This window comes from Copidosoma floridanum, unplaced genomic scaffold (assembly GCF_036245765.1).
Source record: "Copidosoma floridanum isolate Cflo_tuat_1 unplaced genomic scaffold, Cflo_Japanese_pri ptg000008l, whole genome shotgun sequence".
Taxonomy (NCBI): domain Eukaryota; kingdom Metazoa; phylum Arthropoda; class Insecta; order Hymenoptera; family Encyrtidae; genus Copidosoma; species Copidosoma floridanum.
Window position 1 is genome coordinate 9,903,727 of NW_028321885.1, and position 23,212 is coordinate 9,926,938.

Consider the following 23,212-nt stretch of genomic DNA (forward strand, 5'->3'; position numbering starts at 1 on the left):
ACTAAAAAATAATATAAAAATTAAAAATGTAGTTTCAAAAAAGGTCTTTAATTTATAAACAAATAATAATAAATCCATTCCTTACATTTAATGTAAATCGCGTACAATTATTTTCTTTCTTCAAATATTAATTTTAGTTAAATTCATGAAATAGTCAAATTTCTATGGTCTGCATGCCTAGTTTAGAGAAAAAAATATGTACCTCTTAAAGTTGTCGATATGATTAATGTGAAATTGTCAATTTCAATGCAAGGATTATGACTATCCTGACCAATTTTTACATCGATTGAACCGTTTTAAATAAATGTTTCTCCCAACGTAGTGAAGGATTGTATAAAAAAAACTTTCAGTGCACCTCAGTTGTACCTTCTGGGTGGTGTAAAAATCACCTAAAAATGAATAACTAATGATTACAATGTAGACCAAATAACAGTTTAATATTCTAAATTTTTCTTTGTGACAGCAATACGATTAATAATTTTGGAAATCTTAGTTGCTAATCTTGACAGTAACATAGTTGTTTCAGTGGAAAAATTTTAGTTGTTGATCCGTAATTGAATCGTTAAGAAATAAAGGAGCATCAGAGATTTTAAAAGATATGAGTCATAATTTAGTGGTGCGGCAATAAGTGGCACGGAGCAGGGCAAGGAGAGGTGAGGTGGCTAATTTCCTTTTTTTTAGAACTACGCAGAAACAAGCAGATCTTTACGTGAGTTTGTAGAGCATGGATGTATATGGTGGAGATATGGACCCACAACAACTATGTAATTTACATAGATATGTATATGCATCTATCTTTCTACATTGTATAATTCATTGTGTGGAGAATTACACACAAACCTTCACTCACTTCCAGGTAACCCCACTTCTGTCTACAAAATAAGGTAAAATTCCGTCTTTTTCTTCGTTATTTTGGTACATAAACATTTTTGTCTAAGCCCTACACGGCCTCCTGGAACGCCCGCAGACCCCCACAGACACCCAGTTGCCCCTTGCGGACCCTTACTCTTCTTTTCTGGACTCCCGCCACCCTCTAACCATTTTGGGAGAACCGTACTGAGACTCCACCAACCTTTGCAAGCTTTGTCTCACCCACATAAGAATACGGTTAATTGTATTTTGAAATTAACTTTTTTATCAAACTACAGTCAGACATAACTTTTTATCACTGTTTTCAAAAAGATCATAAAAATTAAATTAAAAAGTTTTAGACAGTAATATAGTTTTATGTATCATAAATATGTTTTGTACTGTTTACATATTTATTAATAAAAAAGTTTTAACCTATTAAGTCAAGGTTTTTTCACTTGGCTTATAAAAAGTTGCCGTCTAGAGTGGAGGCACTAGTTAAGATTTTTACAAATTCAAAATTTATGATATGTATAGGAATACATATGCAGTAACTTTTTATCATAAGCAGGATTAAGAAAATAAGAAATGATTTGGTTTTTTTTTGTTATTTAAACTCAGTACTTTTTATATCAACACACCCCTCTCCTTCTGATCGAGCGTATACATACTTGAATTTAATTTTTTTTTTACTTTTGAAAACTTCTTATTATTAATTTATTTTTATTTAAACTGCCAAGGATTAATAGATGTTAAATGTATAAATAATTTATAATTGTTGCATTTGTACAAATAAGAGTAAAAATTAATTTAAATTAATTGTGATTAATTTATTTGTTAACATGAAATTCTTGGTGCGCCAATCTCTTTGGGTAATACTCATACTAACTTACATTCAAAACTTTCTACATTTTTTAGGAGACAGACGGATTGACTTAAGATGTATGTACAGTTGATAGTTGTTGTACTCATACCTTTAAGTGTAAAGTGAATAGCTAGTTCTTATGAATTATGTTAATTTACATTTGAGTATGTAATTCTTGTGTGTCAATCTGTTTTTGTAAATTTTTGTTATAAACTGGGTAAAATATTTTAATTTCTCGTATGTATTTGTATGGCATGATACTGATACATCTTTATATTGAAATTGTACTTAGTTGTATCATAATTTAAAAGGTTAAAGCATCGCCCTATTAGTATGAGTCAACTCACAAAGGAGAAGATTATCCATACGTGCATATTAATAAATGTTGAAGATTATTCAATGGCAACCTAATTTTTCCTATTGAATTATTTTCATACCAATTTGATAAGAATATGAATACCAGTTATTCTAATGCAACTAACATCGAAAATGATAAAATTCAAATAAATCGCAAAATTACATTTTTTATGTAAACATTTATTTCATTACATGGAGAACCACGGGGGAAAAAAAAAAAAAAATTGTGGGTGTTAGCACAAAATATTGATCCTCACTAGTATGAATATTACATTAGTAAAGCTAGTACTAATATAGATTAATATTGTGTGAATATTGTAGGGATTATAAGGACATTTGGCTGAGAAGTTTATATACTGAATGGAAGATATTTATCCATGTGGTTTTGTTAGTTGTTTATTTTATCTTTGAATTAAACGAATTTCGGAAATAAGCATTGAACTAAATTCAATTGAAATATCAACTTTGAAATAGGACTTTTTTTTGTTAAAATAATTTTAAAAAACGTCTTGGTTGGTCAACGTTCCAATGCACATTTATTTATTTAACATTTTAAATTGTAAATTAATTTATGGAAAAAATTAAATTATGTTAACATAGCTAAAAGAATAAAGTCTTTTTACTATCCTGACTTAAGAGTTGTGAGCACAAACTATTTAAATAGTCTTAGCAGTTCTCATCAAGCTTAGTTGTTACTAATATTGAATATACGAAATGAATGTTATCACAAGAAAAATTTGCTTCAAGGGATTCAGGTTATTTTTACGCTCAAAAATATAAAATATTTTGTGAAATAAAAAATTCTTACTAAATTTTATTTCTAAGGCATTATTAAATATAACTGATCTAAAAAAACAATATAGCGTGTCATCACACAATACTCAAAGATGCTCTCCCATAGGGATCAATAAAGAACAAGTCTTATTATAATGGCTGAAAACGTTACACATATTTAGATGCAGAGCATGTTTATATTTTCCCAAAAAAATTGTTTGAGTACGTTCAAAGAAATGAGCTTAGGATTCAACATAATGCTTAAAAATTCTGTAGATGTACATAAATATGTATATAAGTACCTTGTCACTGTTCGAATCCTGACATTTTTATCTAAAACCATGCAGAACTTTTACAGATCTGGTTTACGTTAGAGCACGTACTTTATCATATCTCGTTAATGTTAACATTTTTATGATCTTTGTAGTTTTATTCAAATAGTAATTTTAATAGTATTCTTGTCAGATTAGGACTAGCGTTTCTTTAATTTTCATTTAATATTACTTAGACGGTTTTTTTTTTTTTTTTATTCCGGATTACCAAGACAGTCTATTAACCTAGTCGCCGGGGCCACCCACTAAACACCTACGTGTGGGGGTGTATTGCCTCACCCATTTCCAAAATTTTTACTGATATCATGCCTTACATTTTATGGGCACAGTTCGAGTATCTCTGGTGAAACACCTTGCCAATTAAGCTGACACTCTAGGCACCAATGGTGCATTGAGTCCACTTGCCACTGTGTAGCCTTTCCCTCGAGAAGACTTCGTATTCCAGGAGGTCCACTCCTCGCTGGTTAAACTGGTGCTTTCTGCCGAGGCATGGGATCCAAGCCAATCAGTATCCCCTGAGAAGCCCCATCTTTCAGGGACCACTCCTCGTCGGTAAGGCCGGGCATCCCTGCCCAACGCCTGGCATTGGATCTGCTAATCCCCACCTATAGCCCTGATACTGTTTTGTATTCACCCAGGCTCGAAGACCTGTGGGTCAAGGAAAAAACCCTGGATTACTCTGATAGAAAATTCCACAGAAAAACCCGCCCCGAAATAGCTGGAGTTGCATAGTAACCTTTTCCGGTGATTACAGTTTTTGAAAAAATCTGCACTCAACGGGAATCGAACCCACGATTCTTAGAATGGCGTTGTATCAGTTACTAGCATGCTTGACACTAAGCCAACACCGCTCCTATTTAAAGCGTTGTTATTTTTTCGTGTTTTCTTTCATCATTAGTTCTCTAACTTGTTGGCCAACCATCTATTCCCTTTTTTTAAACACTTTTAACGGAATTTTCCAATCTTCTTGACAATAAGTAATAAATAAGCTTGGCGTTGTTTGTTATTGACAAATTAGTTGAAAAAACATGATCGTCATCATTTTTTCCAAAATTTTAGAGAAGCTGTAAGTCGTATCGCAGCATGTTGAGTGTAAAAGTTATAGCTTGATTAATAGTCAACTTTTAAAAGAAAAGTCAGGTTATTACCAATAGTAGCGTTACAAAATGCAAAAAAAAATTATGAGATTTGATTTGTTGAACAGGTATTTTTGTAATTGTTATAAGATGTGCAAAATCTACTTTCATGTAAAATAAAATAAATAGAGGTAGTAGGCAAATGGACCGATAGACTCTCTGAAATAGGTCCTACACTATTTGATTCGTACAAAAAAAATTTTTATTATGTCTGTTATAAACGATGTCTATTCCGATGACACGTGATTTTTCCACACTTATTATTATTTTTAGCTTAATTAACTGTTAAGAAGTTGATTTAACTGAAAAAATTGCCGTACGATTAATGAGAGCGAATTTTTATGTTAAATCACTGTTGCTTTGCTTGTTATCATTATAAGGTCGAAATTAGAGAATATCAAAGTGTATCAGTTATACTTTTTTTTGACCTTCAATTTGGTGGCGTACGAAGTTCCATTTTAGTGCTGGAACGAAGTTGACATCCGTATTCGATACCAAGGAATGGAGGAGAGCAAATCATGTTGAAAAAAATTTTTACAAAGTGCTGAGCAGAGTATACGCCATACTATTATCGCTGCGTTTTAGCTTGGTACAGAGTGCTCATAATACAACCATCCGCGAATCAAGACTCTTTTTCTATAAAGATGTTACTATACTATTAAAACTCAATTAATTTTTCTTACTCCTTTTTTTGTTAAGAATACTTAACAGTTGCTCGCCTAAAAAGATGTTTGTAAGAGCTAACGTATGAAATCTCATTGTGTTTATATTGACAAGCGTATGTTATTATTTTATATTCTTCCACTGTTAAACAGTTCGTGTTTGGATTTTCCTATATAATTTAGCGTATAGAGTAGTCTGGTCGAAATATGGTGACTGTAGAAAAAGACTAAAACATATTAATCCTGTAATACTTATATAACAATTTAAAAAGTAATATTCTTATTGTTAAAAGACCGTGGGATTAGAGCATTTCAGTTCAGAAAGTGTGTTTGTGTATGCAGTACCACGTTTAGAAGGGATATATGCAAATATATTTTCCATTGTAAACGGGAGGCTCTTCTTTCTTGCCCTGCACTACAGAGCTCCAGTTCCTTTATTACATGATATCTACTTAATTAGTACGGAACATCTGTACACAAGTATTACATCGTCAGAAATTCTACTCAACACTTCTGATACTTTTTTAGACTACACAGTTCGCGAACTCGAGCAGTATGAAAACTCACGTGCTGTATATGTACCTGAGTTCTATATGCGCATTTACATAAATTCTTCTTGCGTCTTGGTTTCTTAAGCCATTGGCGCCAACTTACCAAACTGTAGATGTTCATTGTTTATGGGAATCTTCTTTATTGGTTAACACGTTACCTCTCGAATTGCATACAGGCAGTTAAAGATTTTGTAGAATGTCATGAATAGTGGAGTATTATAGAGTTCTACGAGGGCCACTTCGCCATTTATTATTTATACTAACAATGAATGATCGTTTCACCAATGTCCACTGTTTGCTGATGCTACAATATTGTACTCTCTCGCAGAAAAAATTTCCGATACCTTAATTAGGCTGGTGCCAAAACGAATTTTTAACGCAAAAAAAAAAAAAAAGAAGAAGAATCGCAGGCAAGGACCAGGTGAAAAAATGTTATTAAGGCTCCAATTTTAAGGAAAAAAAATATGTAAACACGAAAATATTCCAAATCGTAAAATGGGGATGCAATTTAGGACTTGAAAATGGTTTTCTGCGATTTACGGCAAAACGTGACCACTGAGCGGAAATTGTTTCACACAAAAGTTGTAGATGGTAAAAAATGTAAAAACTTTTGTACCAGAAACTTTTTGACATAGCCTTAAATTAACCGTCAAAATGGTGAAAAACCAATTTTCTTAGTATTTAATTTTTTTCTCGCGTAAGAATGATTTTATTTAAATAAAAATTTGTGAAGAAAATTTGTCAGAATACAAAAGATTTTATGGCATATTTTATACAGTACATAAAAAGTAATAAAAATGAGGGTCAGTTTTCGATCAATCAAAGTAAAGCAGATTTTACCGAAGATCCATTTTACAAATTTCCCGACATCGCAACATGGAAATTGAAGACCCCAAGGATGTCGACGATTTTGAAGATGCTTCTGAAATTCCAACTGTGATTGACGAAGGAGAAGAACAACATCGACGCAAAAAATTTAAACTTAATTAGAATTTTATTTTTTCTAAATTTTTGTAAAATGGCGTGGGTATACGTTTGAAAACAGAACAACTAGTTGCAAAAAATAAAAAAAATGGTATAAATAAATCAAGTTTTTAGAGTAATTATGTACTTCAAATATTTAATTGTAAATCATTAGGTCTTAACCAGTTTATATTATAAAAATAATAAAGAAATAAAAAATTATTAAAAAATATTGAGAAAATCATGATTGAGAAAGACGTTTTTTCGGTTTTTCGCAATTTTAAGCAGTTTAACGATAAATAAACCACCATCTGACATAAACCATTTTAAAGTAGACATTTCAAAGATAAAAATAACCACTCATATAACTTTAAAATGCAAAAAAACATCAAGACAATTGTTCGTGAAAAATAAGGGTTTTTTTTTTCAAAAAATGTACATACCTCCGAAAATAGTCGTATTCTTAACTGAAAAATAATCATACTTATTTAAGATAAAAAAAGATATACTTTCACGTTTTTCGCCATTTTGACGGTTATTTGAGGTTGTGTCGAAAAGTTTTTGTACAAAAAATTTAGATTTTTAAAATTTTTCAACCCCTAAATTGCATCTCTATTTTACCATTTTGCATGTTTTAAAGTTTGAGCCTTAGTAACATTTTCTACCTGGCCCTTGTCTGCTTTTTTTTTTTTTTTCTAAAAAGTATAGGCATCAGCCTAAATGTTTGAAAAGCCTAGTTGCTCTTTATAACTAAGCAAGTGATAAAATGCACACAACTAATGCCTTCAAATTCTATGTTGCTCATTAGAAAATAGGAAAGTAGTTCCTAGAATAGGTGGGACGTCGGATACTATTTTTTTGTCTCTATCTTTTTCCAATCATATTACATACATGTTTCCGTGGATTACAATGTGTTAAAGACACAGCAAAAATACAACAAACATTTCCAATAATTGCTGTAGTTCGAGAATACAGATGTATTCTCATTAGCTTATAGATTTACCCTAAAATATACACTTATACCAGTGCACACAGTAATGTTATTATTATCACTTAAAGTTCATAAAGTACACATTTCTTCTCATTCTAGCTTTTTACTCTTTGTCTCCTCTCTTTGCTCATCTCACCAGCTGTATTTCTCTGACATCGTCTTCTCCTTTCTCGTATAAAACATAAATAAAGACAAACAAACTAATTTGGTGCATTAAAACAAGCCATGAGCATTAATATGTGTACCGAGTCGACTTTTGGTGTTTTTGGCCCAAAAAGATAAATAACCCTTGGCATAACGTCTGAAGTGCAGTCTGGGTATAACACAAGCCGCACTTGTAATTAATTTAATTCTATTAAAATTTATTTACGCTTGCAATTTTCATGTACTATTATTCATACTATTCATTATTAGTAACTAGTCTAGAAGATTGTATTGCTTCCTTATTTCTTACATGAGTCATTTTTTTATAAACTGAACACTTGACTGACACATCTCTGGTTTGGTTGAATTTTTTTTTACAGATTCTACTTTAAAAAAAAAATACAAGCACGAGGTTTTTTTAAAATGTATTTTAGGTAATACAAGCGATCGAAAATTTAATAAAAGCGAGTTCTTTTGGCTTTAAGACTAGTTTTCGAAAATTCATAACTCCGGTTCTATTGGAGCTCAAAATTTGATTTTTTCTTCATTTTAAAGCTAAATACGTCAATTTTAAGTAAAAAGTATGTAAAAAAAATTGACAATAAATTTTATATCGTTATAAACAATTAAAATGTTTAAATCAATTTTTAACAATGAAACTCACCACTTGCCGTGTTTTAAAAATGACTATCGTATTCTACGACCAATTTTCCATCGAAACTGCTTTTTTCATAAATGGAGAAACGATTATTACTTAAGCAAAAAAATCAAATAAATTGGCGCGGTACGTGACGTCAGCGCCCCAAGTTGCAAAGTACACCTCCCATTTCCGCCTCTTACCATTTATCTCTGTTCTATATTACAAATAGTGCATATAATATGTTTTACATTTTTAATTGAACGATATTATTTATTATTAATTTAAGTTTTCTAAAAAGTTGGAAAAAACAAATGAACAATTACATTATTTCAGAGAAACAAGTCATGCATTAAGATTTCAATTCAATAGTATTTTGCGTGTACATTTTTTTAACTTAATAAAAAGTTGGTGTAAAAATTTATTACTGTAGTGCTAAGATTTTACTTGACAACTTTTACAATGTTTTTTTCCGTACAAAGAGAATGGCTTTGCTTCCAACTTTTTGAGAGAGATTAAAATCATACAATGATATTTTAAGGTTCCTTCTATCATTGCAGCTTTTTCAAAACGTGCTGACAGTTGTTTCTTTTCTTTTTTGTACTCGTGATTGGTTAAATAACAACATGTTATATTTGGTAGAGCTTCTGTAGCCCAGTCAAGTCACTTCCTTGGTGTACGGATAGGATTATTTACTCTTTAAAGACTTGCTCTAGCAGCAAGTCTTTTTGAAGTTCCACCTACTTCGTCACATGGTGCTTTGCCATGTGATATGGGGAAAAAGTGCCACTCGGCTGCCATTTTAAAATCTTCTGCGTGGTGCGAAAGATTTATAAAATTTTTTGTTTTTGTACTGTTCACTTGCCTCGTCCGAAAAATACATTATTTTATTAATGGGTTTTTAATTTTTTTTTTAAATTGTATAAGTTGCCCTTAAAATAAATCAACATCAACAGTATCATGACGTAAGCACTCAGACATAAAAACAGAACTTTTAATTTGTAATTTGTCATTATTATTTTTGAAATTAATAGAAAATAGATGTATTTTTGCTTGATCGTTATTCCAGTGTATACCTTAAACAGAATTTTGTATCACGAATGCGTAATTTTTAGAAAAGTCACAAATTACAATACATTCATTTTTCATCAAATTTTTTTTCTTTATATTCATAAACCCCTCTTGTTTCTTTACTAAAAAAGATTTTAGAACAATTTACTTAAACTACTACTCAAAGATTCTCAAAAATTCATCTACACGAGACTCCAACGTTTGTAATGAAGTTCTTTCAATTGCTATCTTTTGTAGTCGATAGTTTTAATTAATCTCACTTCGAAATTTTTTTTTTCAGTTGCTTAATAATATTAGTCACTCCAGGGCACTCGTTACAAAATCCCAAAAAACAATTTACAGATTAAACTTTACACAATATACAATTCACGCAGTCATAATTATTTGATATTGGTTCTTGCGATTCAGCTGTAATTAATTTGAAATTCGCTCCATGTATCAATAATTTAACATTTTTATGTACTGGGCAGACACAAACAGAATGAGTACCACTGGTGCCTTCTTATATGCAATGTTTTGGTCGCAAACTGGCAAACTTTGAAAAACTACATTTTACAGCTAAGTACGTCTCTTTAAATAATTTAAATAACACTTTTAAGTTGTTCGAGAGTAAACGTATTTGCGTTACGTTAAGACGAGAGAGAGCGTCCTGCGCGAATTTTTGTTTTTCCAAGAAAGAGTTTTGTTCCCACGTGAGTGTTTTTCCGTCCTCCCCTCCTCTTCTGTTGAAGCGTGGTCTGCAATGGCCGTGTTCGTCAGCGATGGCGGGCGCACTTTTGTCTTTTGTTTTAACTTGACAAAGTGAGAGAAATAGAAAATAGAGATAACTAACTTCGAGTAAATTCTTATCCGTGAGGGAGGGATAGCAGAGATGTTCACGCTCGCACCCGTAGATGCATACAGGCATACAGGCTGAGAGTAAAATCTCTTGGATTATTTTCGTGCGTTGTGTTGTATGAGACACTGCAGTGAGGGCAGGTGTTCTGTTCATGATTATTTTCGAGCACTTTTACCTTGGACAGTTGTATGTGGTGCATTTTACTTTAAATAGAAATAAAAAACACGTGAAGCATATCCATATACATTCTCGTTTCGGTACTTCAGTGAAATTACACACGTACATGCATGTATGCAACGGCGCGCTACTTCGCTGCAAGTTTGTCTCCATTCTCCTGAAAACGCTGAGCAAAATTTTTTTACTTGCATGCACACTTATAAAATCCATCTTATAGACTCAGTGGTACGTCTCAGGGTTGTGATCAGTGGAAAGCGTGCTGTGCCGCTGGAATCTGGTGACTACTAAAAAAACTGTGTGAACCCGTTCGAGCCCCGTGCAAGCACATGATCCACCTACCTCCGAACAATTTTATTGCCGTGCATGAAATTCTGACTTGGTAACTGGGTGCAAACACGCGTTTGGCTCGGCCGGGAAATCCCGTTTTCTGTTTCGAGAAATTGACGTTCGTTTCTCTTGGTTAAGAACCACTCAAATGACTCTTTAATTTACTAGAGGTTACCTGTCAGAATACTACAAAATATTTTAATGTTTTTGAGGTTCGAGTTTGTCTAGTCTATAAGAGTCCAGGAAATTCAGAACTACTGTAAAATTCCAGATTGAAATTAGAATACATGGTAACCTAGAGTAAGAGAGTTAGTTTCACAATATTTTTTAGAATGCAGGCTTAAAATATTTGAGAATATCGCAAAATTCAATTGTAAATTGATAATCACAGTGGCTAACTAGGTTTTGAAACTGTGGTGAGAGCATTTAATTAACATAAGTCTGAGTCATTTGTACAATCGCGTGACAGATGGAGAAGCTGTTGCACATCGTCAAAAAGGACAGAGATTACGACTCCTTCAAGGTAGAGAGCGAGTTAGCCATGAAGGAGGCCATTAACTGACACCTTTGCTGCTGATTTCCCACGGTCTAGGGGTTTGCACGCCCCGTCATCACTAATCAGCGAGACCATTCCGAAGGTGACGAATATCGTGCACCTCCCGACCACGTATAAACTTGCAGACTCGATGAAGAGTTTAGAGTCTCCCTTGGCTAACCATTTCGAGGGACTCAAAAAAGTGAGTAAGAGTCAAGTGGCCACGGCTCAGACTATGGAAGAGGTGATCGACAAGGTGCTAGAGGCATCAAGAAATAACTGAGAGGCTGGAAGGCTGCGCATAAGAATACTAGAGGTAATTAAAAATTTTAGAGATAATCCTAATAAAATTGTTGATTGAGAAGTTGAGAAAAGTATCGAAAAATTGAGCATGGATGGAGTTTAAATCGATGATCTCAAAACCCCAAAAATAACATTTAAATGAGATTACAAGCTTACACTTGAATTAAACTTGAATATTTGGATTGATTATTTGAAATCCGAGCTGATAAATAATGATTTGTACGACGTTGTTGACTTGAATCACAATGGTCCGAAAAATTTAACTGAGGAGGCCATAAATAAAAGAAAGAATTAAGTAGGAAACAAAGTCATTAATAACCTTGATAAATTTTATTACAAAAGGATCCTGGACGTTCAAGAACCAAAAGAAAACATAGAAAAATTAAGTTCGTTTGAAACAACGGAATTGAACGTGACTCGTGCGTCTGTTAGAGATAAATTATATCAAATTAAGATAAAAAGAGGAGAAAAAGTAGATGATTTCTGTGTACGCTTTAAATCCATAATTAGAGAGTACGAAATGTGCAAAAAGGCTAATCCTCTAACAGAGTAAAAAAAAAGAGTAGCCTTCTATCAGGCGGTAGTTCAAACCGTCCCTGAAGTCAGAAATGTTGATCTTATTAGAAGACAAACTTTTAATGAATTGAGCCTAGAGGAAATTAATAAAATCGTTTTTGTTTTAGCTAGAAGCAACAAAGAAAGAAAAGATAATTAGAGGACAGAGATATGATAATCCTTAAGTCCGTAGAGCGTTCGCCCAACAGGGAGCTGGAGTTTTAGAGGACCGTTGCTACCGTTGCAACAACGATGATCACTGAGCTAATGACTGCCCTCTACGTCCCAAAAATTTGTGATTTTGCTACTATTGCCAGGCAGTACGAAACCACATAGGCATGGACTGTCCTCAAGCTAGAGGTAAGAGTAATAACAATTCTAATAATTATAATTTTAATAAATATGCGATTGATGAAGAAAAGAATGCTCAAAATTCGGAAAACAATAAAGATGAACTCAATGAGGTTATAAGAGGTAGAGTAAGCAAAAACAATAACAATAAGAGAAATCAGAAAAAACTTAAAAACGAAGCCACTCAGTCGTCTTAGGGCAAAGAAGAAACTGGAAAAATGAACCAAGGTAAGAATATTTCATACATAGATTTTATTGCTGATTCGGGTGCAACTGGTCACATAGTTAATAAAACAGTGATTCTATCAAATTTTAAGAAGTGCGAAAACAATGTAATTAAAAGTGCAAATGAAAACGAATTTGCTGACATAAGAAAAGATGGTACAGGTAATCTAATTCTCGAAACAGAAAATTTAGAGAATAACGTCTTTAAATTAACAGAAGTTTTTGCGGCTAAAGACATTTCAGAGAATCTATTATCACTTGGAAGGTTAGCAGATGCCGAGTTTGGAATCTACTTAGATGATGAGATATTTAAAGTATGTTATAAAAACTCAAATAAAACAATCTTAAAAGGGGATTATAAAAAACCCAATTTGACGTTAAGATTCAAAATCTATGATAAAAACAATCAAAATCGAAAGAGCAGAGAAAAATATAAATTACTGTTGTAGAGCTCAAATATGTCCCAACAATGAGTCCTTTCAATAATTGCAGTTGGACAGCACAAATATAGGATTGTCAAATCCAAAGAGAGAGACACTTACTTTAAGGCAAAATCCATCTACAATTGGGAGGGAGAGAGAAAAACTCATTGAATTGGAATCAACTGAAACTGCAGAGGAATCAAAAGAGACTCCCATCGATTGTGACACGAATCTGATGACTAGGCATACTACGAACATAGATTAATTAGAATCGATAGAAATCATGAGCTAAATTAGAATCGATAGAGAGCATGATCAGTCAGGATAAGTTAGAGAATAGTAATTGAGAGAAAAACAAATACACAGAGGGTATGCTATGGCATGTTAGGTTAGGTCACGCATCTCTAAGTTATTTAAGAAAACTCCAAAATTACGAGAAAGAGTTAGAAAATGTGAAGTTTGATGAATCTATACTGGATTATGAGGTTTGCATAATGACAAAAATGAATAAACTCTCGATTAATAAACTAAGAGCAAGGGCACAAAGACCTTTCCAAATTATACACACAAATATCATAGGACCCATTAAGAAACCTCATACCTCGGTAATAAAAGATTTATTATTATATTTGTGGACAAATATCCGAGACTATATAGAACTTATCCTATTAAAACTAAAAAGGAGTCAGGAAGTGCACTTAAGAACTTTTTTATGTCTGGAAGAGATACACTAGGTAAAAATGAAAAAGTATGCTTTATTAAATCAAATCAAGGTACAGAGTACCCTAGAGGTAAATTTCTAGAGATTCTTAAAAAGGAGGACATAGAATTAGAGTTTTAACCACATCACACACTGGAGCTTTATAGTTGAGCAGAGAGATTTAATAATATATTACAAAGGAAAACTAGAGAATTAATATTTGATTCAGACCCACCCAAAAGTATATGGGAGTTAGCCGTAAAAGCCACTGTATATGCATAAAACAGATCACTATACAGAGGAATATAGTTTGAAACACCATTGAGAAAATTAGCCCCAGAAGCAAGAGTCCATTACAATGAAATAAAAAGGTTTGGATGTATAGCGTATGTATAACTACCAAAACCATCTACAAAATTCGGAGCGAGAGTAATTAAAGCTGTTCTAGTTAGATACCAATCAACGTCGTACGTTCTCTGGCATCTAAATTCTAGAAAGTTGTTAGAGTCCCAACATGTAAAATTCAATGAAAAAATAGTCTACAAAGATGTGTACAAAGAAAAACAAAGTAAAATCGAGAAAATCGAATGGAACTGATTGAAAAATTTGGAAGAGGAGGAAGAAAAAAAAGTAAAGAAAAAAACCGTGTAAAAAAATAAGAAAAAAAGAAGATCAACAAAGCAGAAATTAGAAGAAATGAAGAGCATGCAAATGAAAATAGAGCCTCTGAAACAAAATATGAGTATAGTTACTAGAAGTGAATCCAAAAGAAAGATTGAAACTCAAGAGCAGACACCAAGAGTAAATGCTGTAAAGCATGTAGAGGACATAGGTTTTTCGAGATTTGTTAATACAAGTCATAAAAAAGACTTATAGGGATAAGACTTGAGATATGTTTTTCTCGCATCCCTTAACAGAGATCCCATACCATATGAAGAGGCCATTAAAACTAGTGAGAGAAAAAACTGGACGAGAGCAATTGAAAAAGAGTTAGAGTCAATGAAGGCAAACGAAGTGTGGGATCCGGTAGAAATACCAAAGGCTGGAATCAATAAGGGAAAACTCAACATAATCGACTTAAGTCACACTCACAGACAGTTTTAGCAATTGTGAACAAATACGACTTAGGCGTTATTCAAATGGACGTAAAAACCGCTTTCTTAAACGAAGAAATTGAAGAAGAAATATATATGAAGATCCCTGACGGTTTACACGTAGACGAAAACATTAAATTGAGAAAAGTTTGCAAATAAAGAAAGCTCTATGTAGATTAATAATAAGTCCAATGAGATGGAACAAAACATTTAGTGCAGAGATGCTCAAGTTACGCTGAGAGAATGATCTTCATGAACCATGTATGTTCTCCTGGAGGAAATAAGGAAAATTTATTTTTGTAATACTTTACGTAGATAATTTGCTGGTAGCAGGGAATGCTCGAGACAAAATAGACGAAATCATAAAGAGTTTGAGCAAAGCGTTCGACATGAAAAATTAAGGTGTACCTAAAATTTTTCTTGGTATGAGTATAGAGATAAATAGAACTAAAAAAACACTGATACACCCATGGTGACTAGAAAAGTAAGTAACAGATCCAAGAGATATAAACTGAAAGAAAAAGAACTTAAGAGTACCATATAGACAAGCTTTAGGGAGTCTCATGTATTTAGCTAATGCTGCACGACCAGACATAGCTTTTGCAGTAAACTATTTATCTCGAAGTCAACTGAATCCATTAGAAGAGGATTGGCTGGAGGTAAAGAGAATTTTTAGGTATTTAAGAGGAAGTTCAAGTACAGGCATAATTTTTTAGAGGCAGAGCTGGATTACTAGAAGCGTTGACAGATGTAAGTTTTAGAGATTGTCAAGACTCTACCTCCACGGGAGGCTATATAATTAGGCTATTTTAAAATAGAATTGCATGGAGAAGTCATAAGCAGAAGTACGTCACATTGTCTACTTGTCAAGCCGAGTACTTGGCGATGAGCGATTCTTGTCAGGAGTTAACATCACTAAACAAGTCAATAAAATACATATTAGGAAAAACTCTGATACCTGTTATAATGTAGTGTTACAATATGTCGGCTTTCAAGTGTACTATAATGGACGATTATCATAAACTTAAGACTTTTGAAGAGGATTAAGAGGAAATAACGAATAACCTACTAAAGAGAGAAAAATCAAGAGTTGAAGTACATATGTCAGTATCGCATGGAGACTATATGAAGCAATGTGTGGATCGAGGAAAGGTGAAAGTCCTTTGGATACACACAAAAGAGAATGTTGCTGATATTACGACTAAACCATTTCCATTAGAGGCACATAGAGCCCTTAGAGACAAAATCATAAATTTGGATTAAATCGATTGAGTTGGGCGGTTAATTTAGAGGTTTGTATTTATCTTGTATTTAATAAATAGAGTTAATGAGTTAATACTCTTTTCTGTAAGTATTCATTTAACCTTGTGCCCTGCCCATCCATCTCATACCTCCGATAAATGTCGTTAAAATTGTCAAATCATCGTCGTCATTATCGCTATCATTGTCTGGACCAACGTTGCTAGTATTAAAAACTTTTTTTTAATAAGTTCTGCGATTTTTTAAACTTTTTCCTTTGAATACCTTACATTTAAGTGTTTAATACGACCGGTCTGTATTGTAGCACTTTCACGAGAAGGTCCTGAAGAATATGTAAAGTGTATCGAGTAAATTTAGAATTTTATTCATTACTGCTACATACCATTTTAACTAGATCATTTTCTTCTTTCATTTTACTGATGCGCAGGTGGCACTAATCACAGATTTTTTTGTTTTAGCGATTCATTAGTTACCGGTATTCTTTTTCAATTCAGTTGATTTGCATTCACTTCTCTTAATTTAAGTGTTTTTTTTTCTTGAATGTTTCGCTAATTTTAATGGATTAAAACAAGCATCATTACGAATACCGCCTTTTGAGCGTTTTGCAGGCATTGTTTTGCTTATTGTTGGCTTCTTCCTGATAGACACTTTAACCTGTAAACACCGTACTCAATCGGTGCCAAAAGTTGCAGTAATTATATAACGAACCTCAAAGAATTAGCATGCACAGCAGTGATCTTATAAGCGATACCTTTTCTCTACTTAGCGGGAAACTTGGTAGTAAGAAAGGTGTTTAAGATGTTCAGTTAGGTACCACTTACGAGAACACTGGTGCACAGTGAAGGTTAATAAGTTAATTACCGATAATTATAACAAAAACTGTGACACTAAAGACGAAAAAATAAACAGAAAATGCTTCAAGCCACTTAATTAAAAAAATCACTATATAGCACGAAGACACTGTCACATGGATTGGCAGGTAGGCCAGGCACAACTGCTGCAATAGCTGAAGTACAGAATAGATGTAGCCTTTGAACGAGTTGTAAAAACTCAGTATAACCAACAGTTGATGATTATTGGCTGAAAGATTCAAGTTTTAAAACGAAGATTTTCTTTTATTAAACGACAAATATTTTATGATAAATACTTTTAAATTTTTTTAAAATTTTCATTAATAAACGATATTATCTAATTAAATAACAATAAAATAACAACTACACTATACACCATTTCTACACATTACATAGTATATTTTATAGTATAATCCAGAGAACACTTTGTACTTAGTAACTTGGGGCGCTGATGTCAGGTACCGCGTCAGTTTATTTGATTTCTTTGCTAAAGTAGTAGTTGTTTCTCTATTTATAAAAAAATCATTTTCGATGAAAAATTGGCCGTAAAATACGATGGTCGTACTTATAATACGCTAAGTGGTGGATCTCATTGTTAAAAATTGATTTAAACATTGAAATTGTTTATAACAATATGAAATTTATTGTAAAATTTTTTTTTCTTTAAATTCACGTTTCGAATGAAAAAAAAAATCAAGTTTTGAACTCCAATAAAACTGGAGTTATAAATTTTTGAAAATTAGTCTCCAAGCTAAAAAAACTGGCTTTTATTTTTTTTTTTCAAAAGTAAAATCCGTAAAAAAAATTTCAGCCAAGTTGAAGATGTGTTGGTCAAGAAGTGTTTTGTTAAAGAATGACCCTCGTGCTTGTGTTCTTCCTTTGCGCTTTCCAAACAATTTGTAATGTCAACACTACCATGTTGTTAAGTCATTTATACTTTTGCAATGTTTTCTCTAAACAACATACGTCGCATTTTAGGATCATATTAAATGTATACAAAATACATATTACGAAATTTTTTATTTTGTTGAAAATTTAGTTAAACAGAATTTTTGTCTAGTTGTTTTTTTCACAAAGATAAAACTATAAAATAGGATAACTATTTATCAATCACGTAGTAAAACAACATTTTATTTTAAATAGTTTCACAATTCAGTTTTTCATGACTTTACCAAACGGTTTCATGAATCACGTGACCTGGCTTAACAAATCCATTAATTGATGAAAAGTCTTCCGTAATGTATTTTTTCATATAACTATTTACTTCTGTTAGCAGTAACATGTGTCAATGATTAACTAATAAAAGAGTATGTATGTTTTATTTCACGTATTTGGGGTCACGCTAGGATGTTACAGTTAATTTTTTACAGAAATTCAATTTTTCTTTTATTTTATTTAATTACAACTTTTTTAATAACTTATCAACCATATTGACCATAATGTAAAAATACAAGGTGTGGCGTTGCGCATCGATTTTGATTGACCAACCATGAACGCTTCCATCGCGCCGCCATGTCTGTCTGCGAATTTCAAAAGCTTTTAAATTATAAAGCATATTAACATCAAGAAACTCGTGAAAAAATATATATTTCTTATTTCAATATTTTCATTCTAGTTGTTTCAGTGACCAAATGTACGATTCGTGAATATTTACACAGAAAAAACTGACTAAATAGGTGATCATTCATCAGTTGACGTACATGTATATTCATACGTATGTATATATATGTCTCACTTCGAGGTGGATCCGGGGGATAGGTTTCAGTTTCAACTTTAGGCACTTCGTTTCATTGTATAGGCTCTTCGGTGCTGTAGTAGTCACATCTCCATTAAATATGGTATCGCAATGGAAGGCGCAGAATGGCACGAAAATGAAACCTCGGAATGCCACACCTTGTATTTTTACATCATGTTATTGACTATAACTTAAAGTATCTGGAATCATGTGAGGTTGAGTTGTAGTCGATTTTTTACGGAAAATCTATATTTTGCCTACTCAATTAGTTTATAACTACTGTAATTATTTGTTACTCGTGTTAATAATACCATGTGCTAAAATGTAACAGTTGTTAGAGTATTCACGCTTAATTTTGGAGCATCTGAGATTATGCTGGGCCGTGTTATGATCAATTTTTTACAGAAAATCGATATTTTTCATGAATCATTCGTTTGTAACATTTTAACTAACTTTTCACTCGTGTTAACTATAACATGTGCTAATGACTAAGTATTGTAAAGTATATATCTATAGTTCTAAGTATCTGCGATTACGCTGGGCCAAGTTATAGCCAATTTTTAATAGATAATCAAAATTTTGCTCATTTAATTTATTTATAACTTTTTTAATAACTTTTTGGCCATGTTTGCAACAACATGTCCGCATGACTTTTCAATAAAAAAAAATACGTGTTCAATTTTTAGTGTCTGAGATCGTACTAGGTCAAGTTACAGTTCACTTTCGATTCTTCACAGAAAATTGAAATGTTGTCTGTTTTAATTTGTTTATAACTTTTGTTACAACTTTCCTCCTGTGTTGGAAATATCATGTTCATCTTAGTAATGAATAAAAGAGTATAAATGTCTGATCTTAAGTTTTTGGAATAATGCTTGACCATATTACAGGTTTATACCATTTATGCACTTTCTTTGGTTAAAAAACAAAAGAAAAAAAAAAAAAAAAAAAAAAAAAAAGGAACAAGTTACATACATTTTTTCTGTTACATCTTAAACACATACAATGATTGTAATGTTCTGGAACTGATATAAAGTTATAAAAGAAATCCTCAATTTAATAAATGTAATTAATCACTTATGATATTCTAGGATTTGGAGGTCTAACTGCAGGGTTTGGAGCATCCAATGCAACAAATTTGTTTTCAAAATCTGTTCCTGGATTTTGTGCACCTGTGACAACATCAAGTACTTTTGCCTTTAATACGCCATCTTCTAATCTTTTTAGTACACAAACCAAACCTTTTGGCTCTACTTCTTCCACTCCATTATTTTCATCGAGTGGGACAACTGTTACTCCAGGAAATGTTTTTGGTAGTTCAAACACGCAAACGTCAGGATTTGGCACAAATTTTAATACTGGACAATCAACTCAAGTGTGTTACAAAAATGATTATTTAATAATAGTGCAACTTTAAAATATTTAAATACATTACTGTTATTTAATACTATTTTAGAATATCAGCCTTTTTCCTCCAAATAAGACAACATTTAGTGTACCGTCTAGTTCAACAAACTCTTTTGTATTTGGCCAACCTTCCACATCAAATAGTAATACCTTATTTAATTTAAAACCTGGAGAAACAGGTTTTAATACCGGATTTGGGGGAAATTCACAAGCTACATTTCAGCCTAGTAATACAGGTTTTGGATCAGCACCAAACACAAATGCATCATTATTCAACAACTCTTTTAAACCAGCTATACCATCAAGTGGCTTCACGTTTGGTAATGCATCTAGCACTCCTTCTGCAGCAACTGGTTTGTAGACCTTTAATTATGTCTAAGTACAAAATTTATCATTATTTTCACTATAACTATGTATTATTATTACGATTGATACAACTATTATAATTACTGTTCTAAGTTTTATATTTTAGCTACATTTGAAATGAATACGGAAAATTTTTAGTTCTTATTTTATTGCTTTACTCTTACAAATAAAAGAAGTATTTTTTTGCTTCAAGGTGGTTTATGCACTACTTTCGAGTCAAATGTGCCACTGAATAGATAATTTCTGTTAAAGTTGTAAATATTCATAAAGATATTATTAAATACTCTACTGAACGAAAATGAAAAAATCATGTTACATTATAGATCACAATTGTGAATACAAAAGCTTCTTAAAACTATTATGTATGAGTGCGATTAACCTCAAACAATTGGCTGTCATCTCTCGCTTATGCTTTTGATATAGTTTTTTCCCATCCAGACTCAGTTTTACGGAAAGAAATCGCATGACTTTCGGTGTCAAGATTGTGTACGTCTATGAGAGCCCGTGCTACACAAGTGCTTAACAGCGATTTTTAAACGACTTGTTCTCGTGATTTTATCCGATAAGCCTATCTGCAATTTTGCAGAAAGGTATATAAAAGATTTATTAACAACTTTTTCAAGTTTTTCTTTGACGGTCCAGTCTTTAATTTTCGCATGAACCACCTGCAGGAACAAAGTTACAAGTCGGTCTTAAATGTGTGCACGTACGCAAACAGTACTTAAGCCCTTTGGTTACGTAAATACCGTTTAAAATTCACGCACAATATTGTTTGGAGGTATGCTATTTTTAAATGACATGCTTTGGGCTACAGACAAATACTAAAACACATCATTGACGATAACGTCTCCCTAATACAATTACAACATTCACTTGAGCGAATACAATCTTAGGTTCCTCGTTGTACCTATATGAGATAACATCTACTTGCTACGCAATAATTGGAGTTTCAAGACCGCCATTGCGGTGTAAAAGCTACATAAATGGCACAGCAGCTACTCCGAAGTGAGGAGTAACAATGTTCCATAACACTTAGAAGCACTTGTTAGGTGATAATCGATGCTTATGCACACATATGAGCCAACGCGAAGGAGTATGTGCTTGCGGGTATGTGTATGTACGGCGTAGAAGTGTGAACAGGATAGGTCTTTAGTACGAAAATGTAAAACAAGCGACCAGCAAGTGAGTCCGTAGGTAACTGCTAACTAGCGGACACATGTAATTAGGAGTATTGAATAAATGGATTGTTAAGTTACATCTTCAGGGTACTCCTTTATTTGATCCCTAACTACAAATACACAAAGAATGGTGATAAGGACGGCATTCTTTTTAAGTGCGCAAAATCTTGAGTAAAGTGTCGTGGTATCACAATGTGCTGACATAGTGCGGTTAACCTCTTGTGGCATGCTGGGCGTCTTTGGGTAGCACGGTTTGTCATTTTATTCTATTTTCTGTTGGTGTAATTTAAATTCCTCGTCTTGTGAGCCAAAATGAGTACAATGGGACAATGAACAATACCTACAAATACGACTACAACCTTGGTAGAAACGTTACTACATAAACTGGCTAAAAACTCGTCAACATGTTATAAGCCCATTTACTCATGCACGTTAACGAGTTTCTAGCCAGCTAATGTAGTAATTTACTAGCAGCAAACTACTATTACGTAGATGCATTCCTTATCATTACATGTGGAGCCTTTCGTCCCAATAACTTTAGAATGGTGCAGATGACTATAGAGACGGGAAAAAGTTTTCACAATTATAAAGCTGATACTAGAAAAAAAGGTTCCGCACCTACTACGTGACATAGATAAAATCACATTCAATAACTTGTGGAACAATATAGGTGCGGGAAATCCTAACGAAAAATTACACGACACTCTGAAGAAAAAGTTAAAGAAGTTATACACCTCAGCAATGCTCAAGATCGCAAAAAATTTCAAATTTACAAGCACGATACAGTTATCGGGAAAAGATACACAAAGTTACGCGAACACTCTTACAAAGATGAGTCTTACATACAATTTTGGAAGTTTTTAAGAAACTGCTTTACAAAATTAGTTTGTTAACAGTATTTTAAATTACCGGATTCTAGGCCGACTTTTAGAAACGAAAGAGGTACTCTTTGTAAACGCTTTATAAATAGTATCATCAATAGAACTTTCCGTAAATGAGGCAAATACGTTACATCAAAATACGGTACAAGTTAACTACACTAACACAAGTACACGTAATGACAAGCAGCGTACATTACAGCTAAAGTCGAGTTAAAGCCATGATTCAAAGGGCAAGCAAGTTTACACTCGCAACAACAAAACTACAAGTAGCGATTCAAACTCAAAGAATTTCAAATGTTATTAGTGCAGTTCCGATCACAAAGCTAATACGTGTGAGTTACCAGTGACTATCACGTGCCATTTCTCTGGTAAACAAGGACATATAGCAAAAGTATTCTTCAAGAATAAAAATTTGCTATATGCAATGGAAGAAGAAGAGTCAGCAGTAAATATGGATTGCATAGATGTACTGGGTATCACAACAGAAGACGCACGAAAAAAATTTTTTTAAACACTTAAGGTCAATGGAAAACGAGTTAACATTAAAGTTGACACGGGGGCAGCAGTCACGCTCATAGAAATAGAGCAGGCAAAACAACTTTTTCCAGGAGCACCAGTTCTACAAACAGATCTATAGCTGAATATGTACTGTAAGCAAAAAATGAATGTTATAGGATA

At 32.8% G+C, this 23,212-nt stretch overlaps 1 protein-coding gene across 6 annotated transcripts in view; it reads left to right on the forward strand.

Moving 5' to 3' along the window:
- Nup98-96 (nuclear pore complex protein Nup98-96) overlaps positions 1–23,212 on the forward strand; it is a 617,363-nt gene that overhangs the window by 151,312 nt on the left and 442,839 nt on the right. For all 6 annotated transcript variants that reach the window (XM_089589262.1, XM_089589263.1, XM_089589261.1 and 3 more), the window contains 2 exons: positions 19,794–20,077; positions 20,159–20,462. In XM_089589262.1, the coding sequence (XP_089445388.1) occupies positions 19,794–20,077; positions 20,159–20,462 (588 nt within the window). The remainder of the gene's footprint in view (positions 1–19,793; positions 20,078–20,158; positions 20,463–23,212) is intronic.